The sequence below is a fragment of the Teleopsis dalmanni genome, chromosome 2 (genome assembly GCF_002237135.1).
Source record: "Teleopsis dalmanni isolate 2A chromosome 2, ASM223713v2, whole genome shotgun sequence".
Taxonomy (NCBI): Eukaryota; Metazoa; Arthropoda; class Insecta; order Diptera; family Diopsidae; genus Teleopsis; species Teleopsis dalmanni.
The window spans coordinates 51115400-51129701 of record NC_051847.1 but is presented as its reverse complement, the minus strand read 5'-3'; the positions used below and the strand labels follow the sequence as shown (position 1 = coordinate 51129701).

General features: G+C 26.7%; 1 protein-coding gene across 2 annotated transcripts in view; it reads right to left on the bottom strand.

Moving 5' to 3' along the window:
* Positions 1-4473: 4473 nt before the first annotated feature.
* The window catches only part of LOC119680476 (protein unzipped), a 149257-nt gene continuing 139428 nt past the window's right edge, over positions 4474-14302 (bottom strand). Inside the window, exons 2-5 of one of the 2 annotated variants that reach the window (XM_038093297.1) lie at positions 6699-6701; positions 5665-6461; positions 5242-5591; positions 4474-5175 (exon numbers count right to left, since the gene is read on the bottom strand). In XM_038093297.1, coding sequence (XP_037949225.1) covers positions 4774-5175; positions 5242-5591; positions 5665-6394 — 1482 coding nt within the window. In that variant the 5' untranslated portion in view covers positions 6395-6461; positions 6699-6701 and the 3' untranslated portion in view covers positions 4474-4773. The remainder of the gene's footprint in view (positions 5176-5241; positions 5592-5664; positions 6462-6698; positions 6702-14302) is intronic. The other variant, XM_038093296.1, reaches the window with a different exon arrangement.

The window sequence follows — 14302 nt, the reverse complement described above, 5'->3', positions numbered from 1 at the left end:
TGTCAGACAGTTCGTTTACGGCAGCTGTTGAAACCAGTTCACCTCAGTAGTGCGTTGCGAAAAAAACAATGGAAAAAAATATTGAACAAAGAGTTTGCATCAAATTTTGTGTTTCGAACGAAATTTCGTGTGCAGAATCGTTGCGAATGCTACAAAAGGCTTATGGGGAATCAGTTTTATCGAAAACTCAAGTTTATGAGTGGTACAAAGCCTTTCAGGACGGTCGTACGACCGTCGAAGACATTTCGCAACGCACTACTGAGGTGAACTGGTTTCAACAGCTGCCGTAAACGAACTGTCTGACAGATCGCGCTCATTTTTGGCATAGTAATTAAGGACAGTGCTGCCAAACTACATAAACTTAAAATATCGAAAAATATACAGCGCGCGAATTTTAAATGAGAATTTCCGAAAACTTTTCAGTCTTAATGTACAACAAGTAGAACTGCAGTTAATGAAATATTGTTTTAACCAAAAACTGAACTAATTTAGTGATTGAAAGTTTAATTAATTTCAGTACTCTTTCTATTATTCCCACAGATAGAATATTTTTTTTCCATAAATTTATATTACAATGCTCTCAAAATATAATTAAAGACAAATTATATTTTTACAACATGACATAATATGTTATTATGTTAATAAAAACATATGTCAATTATGGCTTAACAATTTGATGACAATCGCCATATCTTTCAATGAAGAATAATTAATTAATTTTATTATATTATAACAGCAACTCTCTAGATGTGCTAAGATCTGATGGCTTATTGCATTTATATTACTTATAAATTATATATATTATTAAAGTAAAAATTGGAATTTTTAAAATAATTTTTCTGCAGATATGTAAAAATATTTTCTCCATACACTTTTTTGGTTAATTTCTTTTTTATTGGTTTAGTGCAGTTATCGAGCAATTTTTCACAATAAATTTGTACTTAATTGTTTTGCTGGCTTCTTTAGTGCACTTATCAAATAATTTTTTATTCATTTTTTCTCTTTTACTCATTTTTTCTTACTCCTTCCTTTCTATATTTCCTTTCTCAAGTCCTTCACTTTATTTAAATAGATCTATTTTTTTAGGTTTAAGTGTATGTAAAACAAACCCACTTTTTTAGGGAATCTAAAATTAGTGTACGAAATTTCTAAATTCAAAATATTTAATGAAAATAAAACAAAAGTAAATAAAATAAACAAAAATAATATTTAGAATATTACACAAAATAACATTTTAATGTTTTAAAAAAAAAATGGAATTAGAAATTGTGGAAATTAACGAAAATTAAACATAATTTAAATAATAAAAAATTTAAATAAAATAAAATAATAAAAAAAAAAGAAATGAAATACAATAAATAAATTTATTATTAAAATATTAATTTAAGATTGAAGATATCATTGGGTTTAAAATGTAAGCAAATTTCGTTAAATATTAAAAAACACAATATAAAATGACATTAAGTAAATAAAAAAATAAATAAAAAAAGAAATAAAAATATATCATAAAAAATTAATAAAAGACAAGATAGATATAAAAGAAAATAAATATAAAAAAATAAATATATAAGAAATAAATATAAAAGAAATAAATATAAATCCAATAATTATAAAAGAAATATATATAAAAGAAATAAATATAAAAGAAATAAATATAAAAAAAAATTAAAAATTCAAATAAAATAAGCAAAATAAGTTAAAATAAAATAATTTAAAATAATATATAATGATAAGGTAAAATAAAATAATATAATATCATATCGAATGAAAGAAAAAAATAAAATAAAACAAAATATCAGAATCTCCTAAATCAAATAATATAATATAAATAAATACCATCGGATCGCAATACTTTAAAATGTAAAAACTGTTATTAAATCAGACATTATAGTTTTTGAAAAGAATAAAAATGTAATTGATATTTTCCACACTGCAATACCACTCAGTAAAAGCATCCAGACCAGTAGTTAACCAAAGTTATCAAGTACATCCCTTTTGCAACAACACAATATGGACCAAGAGAGCATAGTTAATATTAGATTAATAATATCTGCAACTATATTGGTCCTAATAACAAGTCTTAAGTAGTTAGAAATGTCCACAAAGAAAAAAATTAAAAATGGAAACATTTTACGGGCTTAGATGTTGGATTAAGATCCTTGAACTTGAACTTTACTCTAGAGCAACGCTTGTGAAATTGTATCCGGAATGTATAACCTCATAAGCTAATAAAAAGACTAGGGCTATCAATCGCATGTAACGAGCTCGATAATCAAGTTAATCGTAGTCGGGGAAAGTAGCAACTAAAAGATTCATTTCGAGAAAATAGCACTTTACTCAAGATCGTGAATACTACTATCGTATTTAAATTCATTTTGCAAATAATTTTAGACAACTATATTGCAACAAATGAGAATGTCTATAAAAAACATAAAAAAAGAAGGATAAATGTTAATAAAGCTCAAAAAAAAAAAATCAAATAAAAAGACTTTAATGAGCCATATATGGAATCACAAAAATTAGAATTGTTTCAATATTGAATTTTAATTTATTATCCTATTGATTTAACAGGAATAAATACTGACACGTATTTAAACCGATAAATAATTTAAATATTCAAACATTTAAAGTGAATATTATATAATAAATGACAAATTAAAAGACCAAGAAATTACTTAATTCAAAAATTAATTTCTAATTACAAAATATTAAAAGACAAAGCCAATTTCTTCGTATCATGAAAATAAAGTATATATTTTTTCAAATAAATTTATAAACAAAACTTATAAAATTTATAAAATAATCAAATTTGAAATACATATATATATGTTTACGATTAACTTAATATGGTACAGAATATATAATAATTAAAGTTTGTCTTTTTTATAAAATTAAATATTTGTGAAATATTCGAGATAATAAGGAAATATATTTTAATTTTTAACAAAAGTTAAATATATGCAAATATATAAGTGTATATATAATAAATCAATAAAAAATAAATAAAAACAAAATAAATAATAAAAGAAAATGTTTATATAGCTGCATATATATATATTAGTTTGATAAAACCAAAAATTGCAACAAAATTAAAAGTAAAATTTTTATTAATAAAAAAAAATATAGATAAAAATTACAAATAGAATTTTAAAATTTTACTTAAAATGCTAAATTTTAAATTATTTTTGTATATTTTACAAATATTATATAATTTCTGTTTTAAATAGAAACAAAGTTCGTTAGTGTGACATAAAATATTTGTGTATAAATTAACTTTAAACAATATTAGTTAATTAATTTTAATTTTACTGATCTACGCCTTTGATAATATATACAATCGCTTTTATATAGCGACTTCCCTTTTCTAAGTTTGGTTTTTATTATATATTACAATTTCATTTTTAATTCTTAGAGTGTCATATATATTAAAGAAGATTATTAATAAATATAAAATAAAAATTGCAAAATAAAATTTGGAATGTTATCTAAAATAAAGCATAAATATATAAATATTGACATTTTTCAAAATTTTTGAAACATATTACAAAATATGAGTCTTTCATCTTAAAATTAATCATTAGTTTTCATAATAATAATCAAATTAAGAATATATAACTATATAAATCAATTACAGCAACACGCATTTACTTCTTTATAAATAAATATAAATTTTTAAAGAATTCGATAACTTAGTTATTATAAAATTAAGATATTATTTTTTTATATAAACTTTATTTAAAATCATTCAAAAGTATTTTATGTTTTCTGCATAAAAACAAGCTTTTTGGAGCTAATTAATTTCATTACGAATATAAATTAATATTATTCATTAAATATATGAATGTTGTAATAAAATAAGCATTTGTGCACTTATATCTAAACAAAAAAAATTAATAAAATTAAATTACAATAACTAAGCTGCAAATTCAAAAAAAAAAAAATTATTCTTTTAGTTTAGTTTATTAGCTTAGATTTCTCAGCCAATATTTTCTAAAATATAATTTTTATTAAAACTATATATGTATAAAGCATTAATTTAACATATTATAATTAAGCTTATTATTTTTACATTTTAGTTTTTTATTTATTTGTTTATTTGTATTATTTTATTTCTTATGTGTTTGTTTATGGTATTTTATTTTTTTTTTTATTATACTAATTTTCGTTTCGTTTATATTTTTACTTTATATTTAACTTGAAATCAAGATTTTAATTTTTGAAAATATGACAAAATTTTTAACTATATCAATATATTTTTACAACTAACTTTAAAAAAAATAATGAATTAAAAATAATTTTATATATATTTTCAATGCAAAATAACTTATTTTAAAGCGCTTGAGATTCTAATCTACTCAATTTATTTTTTTTTAATTCAATTTATTATTTTATTTTTATTTTAGTTTTGCAGTGTTTTGTGTTGCCATTCTAAAAATTATATATATTTTTTTTTTGCAACTTTTTTGAATAAATTTCTATTTCTTTTTGTTATAAAACTTTCTGTATCTCAAATATCTGTAATTTTATAAAACGATTCACTATAATTTTACTGTCTTCATCAGTTGCACAATATTTTGTCTTTTTATTTTCAATTTTAATTCACTTTCTATCTTAGACGGGTACAACGGGTACAACAGGTACAAAAATAACTAAATGCTACCCTAAAATTTCTTATTGGTTTTTTTCTATTTATTATCCTTTTCATTTCAATGCTCAATTCAATACTAATGCCGATACTTAACATTAATTGAATTCTATTTGTTTATTATAAATCTAAATAATGGACGACATCATTGTCATTAGCAGAATGATTAATGTTGCACTCCACTGCATATGCAGAGCTGTTGCTGAGTTTTTGTCAGTAACCCCAATACCAGCTAAAGCTGGCTTTTGATGTTTCATATTTTCTGGTACCTCATTCGAGACTTCATTACTATCGGGTGAATCATGTAAAGACTTCTCAAGTGAATCAGGACCAGAATGTGATTCACCAATATCCTTAACATGCACTACTGGTGGTTCATGCATCGGTGCTGGTTCGCCTGTACTTGTTGTAGTAGCATGTGTTGTTGTTGAAGTTGTAGAAGTCGTAGTGGTTGGTACTATGGTTCCATTCTTTTCCCAATACATAGGACTGTATTCCAATTTAACATCTTTCAAATATGATTTTTGTACCTATACGTAATAATATGAATATAATATTTTTTGTGTTATACATATTATATATTAAAAGCAACTAACCTCAGATGAGATCTTACGTGATACACTCTCCTCAATACCATGATAGAAGACATATAATTTTGCTGTATACGGTGCTCTTAAGTGTACATAATTACCACGTAATGTCACATTTAGTGCTGTACCCGGTAATAAATTTGTGTGTACAGATTTGGTTTCGAAACGTTTTTCAATGTGCTTCAGACCCCAATTTATTTCAGCTGGCACGTTAACATCTTTTTCAAAGATTTTTGTTGGCAAACCACGAGCAACACCCTCATGTAAACCCCAATTTTGCACATGATCAAACTGATATGACATAGCAGTCTCCACCAAACTATATTTGTCACCATTGTTAACAAGTACACTCGAAGCTGTAAAAATTTACAATTTATAGTAATGACTCAATATAATATATAATTTGTTTGACTTTATTAGTTAACATACCTAAATCAGTTATATTATCAGTCATATCCAAACGAATCTTATCCAATTTAATATCTCTTAATTCATAACGGAATGGTTCCGTCTCTACTAAAACATCGCCTTCTTCGTAATCCTTATCGCTTTCGTTTTCCACAACTTTTATTTTACCCAAACCAACCATTTCTAAACGTCCAAGATTGTAATCAGCTCCCCACTGTGCTGAACTCTCCGCATGATTTTGTTGTAGTGGTGCATGATGACGTGCAATGAATGTGCCTTCACCAATACTTATAGCCCCGATGGGTATACCAGCATTAAATTTACGCCAATGTTTCCAGGCAATTTTTCCCAAATGACCTTTATTGATCAATACATCAAACTTTTCATATTTCGTGTGTTTATAATGTGCAGCTACACAGACATGTGCTTGCATAATCTTTTCCGTATGACCGCTAGTGGGCGCACCATCGATTGTAACACGACAAACATAGATTGGATAGTGTTCATCTTCGGTTATATATTTACCACCTTCTACAGCATGTTGCAATTGCTTAGAGTCTTTGGAATCATATGTCACCCAGACTAGTGTGCTTGACGTAACCAGTTGACCAAATGAAGTGGAACCATTCTGATGTGTTAATACTGGATGAATTGCAGCCTTTGCCGGTGCAATTTGTATCAGGAAAATTGTTGCTAAAGGATAATATAAAAATCGAAGCAGATTGTGCGGTCGCTGATTTATAAAAGACATGCTGAATTTTTTTTATCAATAGTCTAGTTAATATATTTTTCCCTTGTCAGTAAAAGTAGATTGTAACCTAAAATAATACAGAGAGAAAACAAAAAAGAAATGAATTATTATATTTTATTTAACAAGTAGTGTACGTTACACTATGAAAATAAAAAAATTGTATATAATTAAGAATAGTAATTTATTAAATTTAAAATAAATTATTATTTTTTCAAACTAATATATTATTAAAACGAAAATATAAAGACTAAGTTCATTTCAGATGTAGAAAGACAAATAAATAAATAGAGATAATACTTAAAACCTTCTTTTAAGCAATTTAAACAATTTTTAATTACAATAAAAGTACTATAACTTTAATTTCACAAAATGTTTTTATTTTTATTGACAAAAAATCAATAGTAGTCTACATGGTGGACCCGGAGCGGAAAAATGATTTTCAAATACATAGATATGTTATAAATAAATTCTCCAATACTAAATATAGAAAAAGATTTATTAAACCACTAATGGACAGCAGCCTAGATGTAAATCTAGTAGATTCCATGAGTCGGTTACGACCCGACCTGATAATTATGAAGACCCAGTAACTGTTGAAGATTCCACTTATATGACACCTTATTATTCAGTCTATTATCAACATCTTATAGTTTCTTAAAGTGCATTTTGAATAGGAAAGCCATATTTTTGTAGAATTATGTATAATACTAGCTCACTTTAAGTTACTTATTCCCTCCCAATACAGAATACTAGTAATTTATTCACAGAAATATTATTTTAAAATTAATTTCAAAAGATATTGGTAAATCTTCATTATTAAGGAGTTTAAGAATGACTAGAATACTTTTTACAAACTCTTTTGGCTCCAAGGTGTACTATAAGTTTAGAATTGTTCACCTATTGTGTAAGTTCTGAATCTAAGCTTAATATTTTTATGTATATTTTGTTGCTTTGATTCACAACTACAACAATAAAAGTTTCAGATAACTTTTTGCGGATGGTTTCCAAAAGGTAATAATAGTTGATACAGTTATTACGCTGCAAAACGTTTAATCTTATAGTTCTATTACATCTGTAGACGGAATATGTGATATACATTGGCTAGCATTGTTTTTTATATATAATATATGGAATGATTGTTTTTTTGTAGAATTTCGTTTGTAAAGGTTAGTATTGAAAAAGGTTAGTGCAAATGACTTTCATTTGCACACTCCATTGGAAATATACCTAAAATCAACCTGGTACGGATTTTAGATTAGACAGAAATAAAAACTTAAAAATCAGATTGAAGTTAAAAAATTGAAAAAGGAAAATCACTCGTTTTCGGGTTACAAAAAAATATACAAACATATCATTTGAAGAGATTTTAAGATAAACTGGTGACAATCATATCAACATAAACCTTATGTTGAACATTTACTGGATTCTCATTAAAAAAAATAAGAACTTCTGCCAATTATTTCGTAAAACTCTAAACATATTATCTCAAATTGGATGACAACTATTTTAGGTTAAAAAACTTAACACGATTGGTGGGTAACGCGAAAGTTCAAATGTGGTTGAGTTCTCCAAGAACATAGTTATATTTATGCCTTTAAAGCTAGATACGAAATAAAGCCAAACTCTTATTCTTTACTCATGTTAACATTAATTTTTACAACTTATTTAAAATATTATTATTTGTAATACAATATATTCTTTTTATAAATATTATTGTAATTTATTCATGGTAAAGTTAAACCGGAAATGTCCGAAAGAGTTGATATAATTTTTTGAAAGGCTTATGTGAATGAAATAAAAAATTGTTTATTAGTTTATGTTTTTATATAGTTCATTTTTATATAAAGAGGACTAAACAGATTCCTTATTACAACGCAATAATAATAATACGTCACCCTGAGGGCGAAGTCAAACAAACTTCGAAACACCGGCAGTATTTATACAGAGGACTACATCAAAATAAAAAATAAAAACGAAATTAACAATATTATTATAAATGTTAAATTAAACATAACATATTCTAAAAAGAATAACTCATCTTTATTCCTTTCTTCAAATACGATTTTAATGACTTAAAAAAATCTCAATAACTAAAAACAATGAATACTATTGCTTTTATTTCCACTCGTCGTTCTTATTAATTTTTTAGCATTCCTGAAGATTGCAAAAACCTATTATTTTGAAATGCATATGGTCTTGACAATCAATGCGTTATGTCAATATATTTTTTTTATACAATTTATACACTTGAATACGACTGCCATACAATAAAGGAAAGTAATTTAATTTTCACTCCTTCAATTATCAATTTTACACTATGCAATTATAGTAACCAACAGTAGAGGTGTCTAACGAACACTTTTAAAGTGTGTATTCTCATAAGTGTAAATAGTGATAGGGACTTCCGTGAAGCTATAACGAAATGAAGCTACAACTAACTTCCACAAATACAACAAAAGCCACCGTTAAATGAAGCATTTTAGTAAGGTTCTTTATTTGTCCTAACATACCTTCATCAACTCCAATGCCAGGGTACATCATACAGTATACAAACTATTACTTGTAAGCAAAAGTGTATGTTTAACTTAAACACTTACACAGATAACATTTAGATATTTACAAAAAAAAAAAAGTACCTTAAAGTTTGTGCACTAAGAACCAATGAAAGTGGCAACAGACGTCTCTTACTAGAAACTTCTGGCTTCACTTTATGCTTTCACATTGTACGAGTATATGTACCATGCTCAAGTCTCAGATGCAGCCATCGCATAGGTAATGCAAACATTTTGCTCGGTCAATGACAAAGTACTCAACAAACAATATTTGTACAAAACACACTCACAGATATTGCACTTGAACCTGAAGTGGTTTCGATTTGTACTTATTCAGTACTTCGAACATAGTTGAAGCAGGGTAGTAGTAGTGGCATTATCCTAAAATCCCAAAGGAGCCAAAGACAAATTGAATATTGTTTGTTAAAGGACATTTTTTTAGTTTACTGTTGATGCATATAGCTTCTAAAATATTTTTAAAGTTAAGTGCTTTAACAAAATTTACAGAAATTTGGAATTTGGGAAAGTATAGTATCTGCACTAAAACTTTTCAAGTGATTTATCTTCAACAAATTTAGTTTATGTTGATCTTTGCTATTTTTGTACAATAGTTTATTTAATCAATCTTACAAAACTGCAAAGTAAGTTTGGTTAAAACTGCAATATTTAACAAAAACTTTTAAGTTCCATTAAAGTCGAAATATATCGGGTGTTTTTTTAACTGCATGATAACTTAAATTTATAATGCAAGGTAGAAATGTTGTTGGAATGAAATTTTTTATATTATAATCTGGTAGATAATTTCATGGCATTTATTAACACATTTCTGAATATGTTATCCGGCATATGACCAAACTACGAACTAAATGGTCTATTCGATCAATCCAATTTTTGACTAGTTTTTGCAACAAATGTGACCATATAGCATCACTGGCGTCAATGGTGGCATGAACATTGGCTTCCAATGTTTCAAGAGTTGTTGGTTTATCGACATAAATCAATGACTTAACATAGCCCCATAAAAAGTAATCGAAAGGCGTTAAATCGCATAAACGAGGGGGTCAGTTAACATGAACTCTTCTGAAAATAAAGACTAATATTAGAGTAATATTTCGTATTCTCTATGGTAGGCATAGTAACATGGTAACTGTTTATTCTTCTGATTTAATTACTTTTGTTAAGCAAAATTACTGCAAATGGGTTAATGTGATTATCCGACCTTTGATGGTATTTGATTGCAGTATGTCTTAACTTTTTTCAATACAGTACAGTAATAACTTTTTATTTTTACCAGTTTCTAATAAACCATGTTGCCAGAAGTAATAATCATAAAGTTTTGAATTGATATCTTTGTATAATCTAAGTATCTTTGCAATAATCATAAAGTTTAAAATTAATATCTTCGTATAATTTCAATATTTAAGTAACTAGCTGTCTACACTGGGCCACACAGGTTTCATTATGGTTTTATAAACAAGTGCTTTATTATCTACACTGAGCTCAGATAGATACCCACCCAAGTAGTAACCAGTAACATTTTTTGTTTAATAATTTATAATCATAAAATTTAATTATAAAATTAATTATATTTTGATCATAAATAATGTCACAATATAACAAAAAAGCTATGTAAATGACAATAAAAAAAAATACTCCATAATAATAATTACAACGCCATCTAAACTGATCCAAACTGTTCGATTTAAAAAAAAAACATAAATTTTTACCATTTTTATTAAAAAATGTATAAAAAATTTAAATTGATTTGAACTGCGGTTTTGAATTACGAGTATACTGCCCATTTCAAGCCAGCATAGTAGAAGTATTAAATATCTAACACTCCGTATATTTAGTAGCCCTCATTTCTAACACAATTTCTCATAAGACTAACATCAGTTGTAGTCTAATGTAAAATGTGAAATGCCAAATTTTATTATAGACTTAATTTAATTGAAGGGAATCTTTTATAATTAACTATTTAACATAACATTCCTAAAACATTGGACCAACTACAACTCAAGCTCACAAACAAAAAAAGAACAACTGCAACAGCAACTCTAAAATATTTTGGAAAGATTTATTACGACATCAAGTGAAAGGTCTGCGGGTGAAATGCTGCTTGTAACAACAATGTATTGTGATGTTTCTGATGCTGCTACAGATACAACAGCAACAGATACTCTGCTGCTCTGATACAGCCTGCTGCACTGATACTGCAGCTTGCAGCAATTGCTTTTACCAGCTTTGCAGTTTACCCATTGCTATGGAGCAAGCGAATAACCAATAGTGCCCACAACTGCAAGAGTATCGTTTCCTTGCATGATTGTGCATCTAATTGGCATTCATTGAACTCTGACACTCATCCACTGCCCAAATGCAGTACATAAATAAATTACTACATATAACGTGATCAATGTTGCCACTTAAAAAATTGTAAGTACTTAAAAGAAAAAATGTTCAATTGTTAGTCTTTAATATGCTTACAATTATTGCTCTTATGGTCACAATAAAAATATATAATTTACTTAATGTTTACTAAAATTTTTTATATTAAGTTGTTGTATTTTATATTACAATAACAATCACACACAACAAAATGGTCACTTAAAGCTGCCACCTTTTTTTATTACATTATCTGAGATTCTATGCCTTTCACATTGTTGACTTGAAAAAAAAATTATAAAAACAAGTGAAGTATTTTTGATTTATAAAGTATTAAGTTGAGGGGTTTTAAATTTCATTTCATTTCATTTCAATTTGTAAATTTTGAACACTACATTGGACATATTTTTTAAGAGATATTCCAGAAGAATTTTTTTTTTTTTTTTTTTAAAATTCGTAGGGAACTCTTATTTTAGTTCTGGTTTTTTTATTTTTTTTCACTATTCAAACATTTTTCATATGATTTTGAAGTTCTGCTGGAGTAATTGTTGTTTTTGTACTGATGTGGTATGTATATATGCTTGCAAGCACAAATATGTATGTAAGTAAATGTTAAGTTTGCTGCGAAATGAATGTTTTGACTTTTACTTTAATGTTGCATATTAAAAAAATTATTTTGTTTTTAAATAGCAGTAATGTCAGTACTCTTGGCAGTCACAAATTTTATTCCTTGTCATTTTATAAAAAATAAAAATCTTCAACTATTGTCAAATTTTAATTATTTCGCATCTTACATTGATTTCCCATCAGAATTTCGTGTTTATAAGCTGCTTAAGTGACATTAAAACCTTAAAACATCTTTTTTATAAGAAGTGCATGTAGTTATATCTAGTTATGTAGTACATCAGCAGTAAATATAGTAATAACATACTTTCATATATTGACATTCTCCGATATCTATTATGTTGTTTAGTGCATTGCTATTCTAGAAAGTTAAATGATTCAGTCCTGACCAGTATGGTCAGGAATGTTAAATTGAACATGCTTCGAAAAGATTTAAAAGGCCAACTTGTCATTTAGTTTCGATCCGCCTAGAAAGATGAAACATTTATATTCCGACAGAATCGGTTCTTTTATTTATTTTCCCAAATGAATTTTATTTTGCTAAAATCCGTTTTCCTTAATGGGAATAAACTCTCATTATTCATAAGTGCAGACAAATTTATTTATATTACTTCTTATAGAAGTATCATTAATTGCAAGTGAAAGATCAAGTATATAATTTTGGGTTGTGTGCAAAATATTTATTATTTATTATAATATTGTAGTACTAGAGGACAGAACAAGGTGTGTGCATGAGACTCAAATAGCCTCTCTACACAAACGTCTTCCCATGGCGTTCCCTGTATTACACAAATGAGGCTCCGGGGACTGAATGTTCAGCGGTATAACTGTTCCACAATATCTGTTTTCTTGGAGGAAATACCAGAAAACAAATATCGTGATATGAACATGGTCTGAAGCCCGTGTCGCACAAATATCAAAAAGGTAGCGGTCCTTCCATCGACCTTGGGTGCTCTGTTCTAATTCATCGTTGCACCTAAAACTTGTATTACTGAATTATAGAACTGAACAGTGCGATCGAACCACATTTAAATTGGTGGTTATCATTTTCTCACAACCAATAGTAGTTATTCAAATAGCTCAGAAGTTCTGAAAACTTCAAAAACTTTACACTGCTTTTACTATATACAAACGACTTTAAGATTGAAGAGATAACATTATAAAACAATGGACCACCCGTTGCCTTAGATTTGATACAACCTCTGGATTGTCAATTTAACTTAACCTTACCATTTCCCACAAATAAATAGTCTATAATGTAGGTCAGTTAAATCGTATCTCAAAAGGAGTACGTGCCTTAACAAAAAAAAGTATTATATGAGAAACGTTGCTGTAAAATAAAGCATCCTTCAAAAACAATAAAAATATGTTTCATGATTCTAAAGAACTATAAAAATTTAGGGCATGTGAAGGAGATTTCTTAACTTTTTCGCTTATACAAAAAATAAAAGAAAAATTAATTACAAATAAAAATAATAAAAAAAACTAAAACTGAATATTATATGTACAAAAAAAAAATAATTACGTTAACTTCGCACATTCTTCGCAAAGAAAAATATTTATGATGTTCCCTTGGTACATGCAAAAATTCATAATTATTGAAACTTTATACCCACAACGTGCGATGTATGGAGCAAGGAAAAGATATGCAAAGTACATATTGATGCAATAAGGCACTTTAAGTGAATAAGTGGTGCTGTCAACTTTAATATCAAACGAATTTCCGCTTTAATTTCTTTGCAAATTTTGTAAAAGTGGACATGTGACACACGTTTCACAGTACTGCTCAAATAAACCAAAACTTTAATTTTAATATGCTCAAGACCCCATATTTTATTACTTTGAGTAATAATAAAATTATAATGGACTATAAGTGATATCAAAATTTAATAATATAAGTACAGTAAAGCTTTTGATTGAATATGACTGACTTTAAATTTAATATTATAAGTGAAATAAATGAATCATATCATATATCGAAAAAATTAAAATATTTTAACTTATACTGTACATTCTTTTTGAAATTTATACAAAATTTACAATTATAGTTAGTAATAATCCAATATTTTTTTGTACAACTGATTAACTTTCTGTCAAGTGTGCATATTTTTAATATTAAAACCCTGAATACAATGCATTCCCAAACATCTGAATTGTATATAGTTTCACATATTTATCTTCGGAAAAACATCTTCAACCATATTATTCTATCATTTCGAAGTTTTTCTGTCACTCTTACTACACATACTTGATGAAAACATATTTTTGTTTTGGGAATTACAATCTCCTAAAAAATGTATACATTTAGCTTTTATAAATGGAATCACTGTGGTATTATTCATCATCTGCT